Here is a 2,500-nt window from a genome sequence, read left to right as displayed (position 1 = left end):
ACATTCATGCATTCATTAAAAACATTATTGAAGATGGTGACCTGTGAGTTAACATTATCAGTCCATAAAATATTATTAAGAATAGGGACACGTTCTAATAGTAGGTTGCAAAAATCCTTTTGATTGTACTCCTTAAGGCACCGAACTGTTTGATAAACTGGTTGACGCTTTGGTTTTCTTAAGTTTAGAGAGGCAGATATTACCTTGTGATCTCCCACCGGGCTTGGCATTACCTCAGCATTTGATATTAACTCAGGCTTATTTGTGATTATTAGATCTAACAGTGTTTCTGAGTTTGATGTAATCCTCGTAGGCTTGTCAATGATTTGAGTTAAATTCATATTTTGTATTAGTCTACTCATTTTATTTTTTGAGTTCAATAAATTGTCACTGAAGTCCCCCATTATTACAACTGTCTTATTGCGGAGGCAAATATTCTGAAAACAGTCTGATATATAGTTAAACTATGTAATATGTGAGTGTGGGTGACGATAGACACATCCAACAATGATAGATGGTAACTTCCTACATTGTACTGTTAACCAAATATCCTCCACACCTTCCACTTGCTTAATGCCTGTATTAATGACGGTTGGCCAAAGATCGTCCCTTACATATACGCACACTCCTCCCCCGCGTCCCAGGTCCTGGCGGTAAATGCTAAACGAAGGGATGTGAACAATAGAATCATTAATGCTAGGGAAGAGCCACGTTTCACTGATACATAAGATGTCAATACGTTTTTCAATGAGCAACATTTCGATTAGATCTTTATGGCAGAGGACTGATTGGGCATTGATATGAGAGATGGCAATGAGATCCTTTTTCATTGTTCGATCAACGGCACTTCCTTCATGGCCTAATCCCTATTCTCTATAATATTGGAAGTCTGTTTTTATGGCCATGCATGTGACAGGATGTGCATTTAATTTTATGGTCGTATCTGCACTGGGATTGCTTATGATTGAATTCTCCGCAGTTGAAACATCCCTGACGCGAGTAACCATTAGGTCCACTGTTCCTCTCTTGCAGATACGTGTTCGTCCTCATAGTTGCATTCCTAGCGTTATTTGGAAGACGATAGCTGGTGTAACGATGGTTTCTGATTGCATTATTCCTGCTAGCATCATGAACATTGATTCTATTTCTATTGGCAGTATGATAACCTCTATGTGTTCGGGAAGTCTCATCATTCAGAAATTATTTATTTGTATTGGTAGAGTTTGAGGTTAAACTAAAATGTTCACATCACTTTTCAAAAAATGATAATAACCTTGAGACACCATTCCTATTAAGAAATACATCTCCATTATCTACATCTAATTGGAAACACATTTCGTCCACTTCTCCAGTACCAAGTGTGAAATTTAGATGAGTTTGTATTATGGAGATACCATTATTAGAGGACCATTCCTTTAGTGTGTCATTGAATTCTCTAACTCCAACTAGCCCACACACATATATTTGCATATTATCATTCTTCTTTTGAAGATCCACTATTAATGAAGCTACATAATCTAATATAGCATCTGAGCTTACATGGATCCCACAATAGAGGATACATGTTGTGGGAGTCCAGTCAAGCCTTTCGTTGACCCAACACCTGGCGATGTCAACGGTGGCCCCAGGGATGGTCCGGATGGCGCAATTCTTCCTTGCAGGTCCGCCTTGACGTCGCGGAGGTTGGTGTCGCCGAGGAGCAGCGTTTTCTCCGGGCCCGGTGCCGGTGGGAGGGGAGACTCGCTCATTCCAGAACTCGCAGTGGCGGGGTTCCTTGCTTCGTTCCTCGTTCGCTCCTCGAGTGTTGACATGCGACCATTGAGTCTATTGATTGTGACAAAGGCACTTTGCACCATCTTGTTTAACTCTTCAATTTCTTTGTCCTTTTTCATGATTCCTTCTCTGAGATCATGTAGCTCTGCTTGAATTTTTGCGAGTGCATCACTCATATCTTCTTCATCATCTCCATCAGCAACTAGTTGATCAACTGGTGATTGGCGAGTTGCTTCCATGATCATATCGACGAGTTTGCTTTTCGTAGTCCAAATTTTAGTTAAACCCAATGTGCGGCATCGTTTCTGCAGTTCTGTCTTGTTAAAATTTTGAAATAGATAGTCCCAGCTGGGATTCTCGAGAGAGAGCTCGCCAACAGCTGAAACTGCGTTCGGGCCGTTTTCCTTGGCCGTTTCTCTGTTTGTTTGATAATCGTACTACAGCGCTTGTGCGCATGCGCGAAGTTTGAAAATTTTGAACAAAGGGTTTCCAGTACTTTAATTATTGCAATTGTCAATCACTGCAACTTAAAATTAGCACTGGTACACTGTCACAATATTCGCTGTCACTTCACAAATTAAATTTCTAGAAGAATGGGTGAATTAGGCGCTTGTAGATATCCAGAAACAGGATAATTGAGCGAGCTCGTACATGCGTTTGTTTACACTTTCACAGAGAGAGAGACGAAAAACGAAGAAAACTGACAGAAGAAGGAATAGGAAGGGAA

General features: G+C 40.5%; 1 protein-coding gene across 1 annotated transcript in view; it reads right to left on the bottom strand.

Moving 5' to 3' along the window:
* LOC138860688 (uncharacterized) overlaps positions 1-830 on the bottom strand; it is a 2,770-nt gene extending 1,940 nt beyond the window's left edge. Inside the window, exons 1-3 of the mRNA XM_070118703.1 lie at positions 537-830; positions 204-437; positions 1-41 (exon numbers count right to left, since the gene is read on the bottom strand). The exon at positions 1-41 is cut by the window's left edge and continues 356 nt beyond it. Coding sequence (XP_069974804.1) covers positions 1-41; positions 204-437; positions 537-830 — 569 coding nt within the window. The remainder of the gene's footprint in view (positions 42-203; positions 438-536) is intronic.
* Positions 831-2,500: the final 1,670 nt, after the last annotated feature.

Source organism: Penaeus vannamei, chromosome 42, assembly GCF_042767895.1.
Source record: "Penaeus vannamei isolate JL-2024 chromosome 42, ASM4276789v1, whole genome shotgun sequence".
Classification (NCBI taxonomy): Eukaryota; Metazoa; Arthropoda; class Malacostraca; order Decapoda; family Penaeidae; genus Penaeus; species Penaeus vannamei.
Note: the sequence above shows the minus strand (reverse complement) of the source record. Positions and strands in the feature narration are given on the sequence as shown.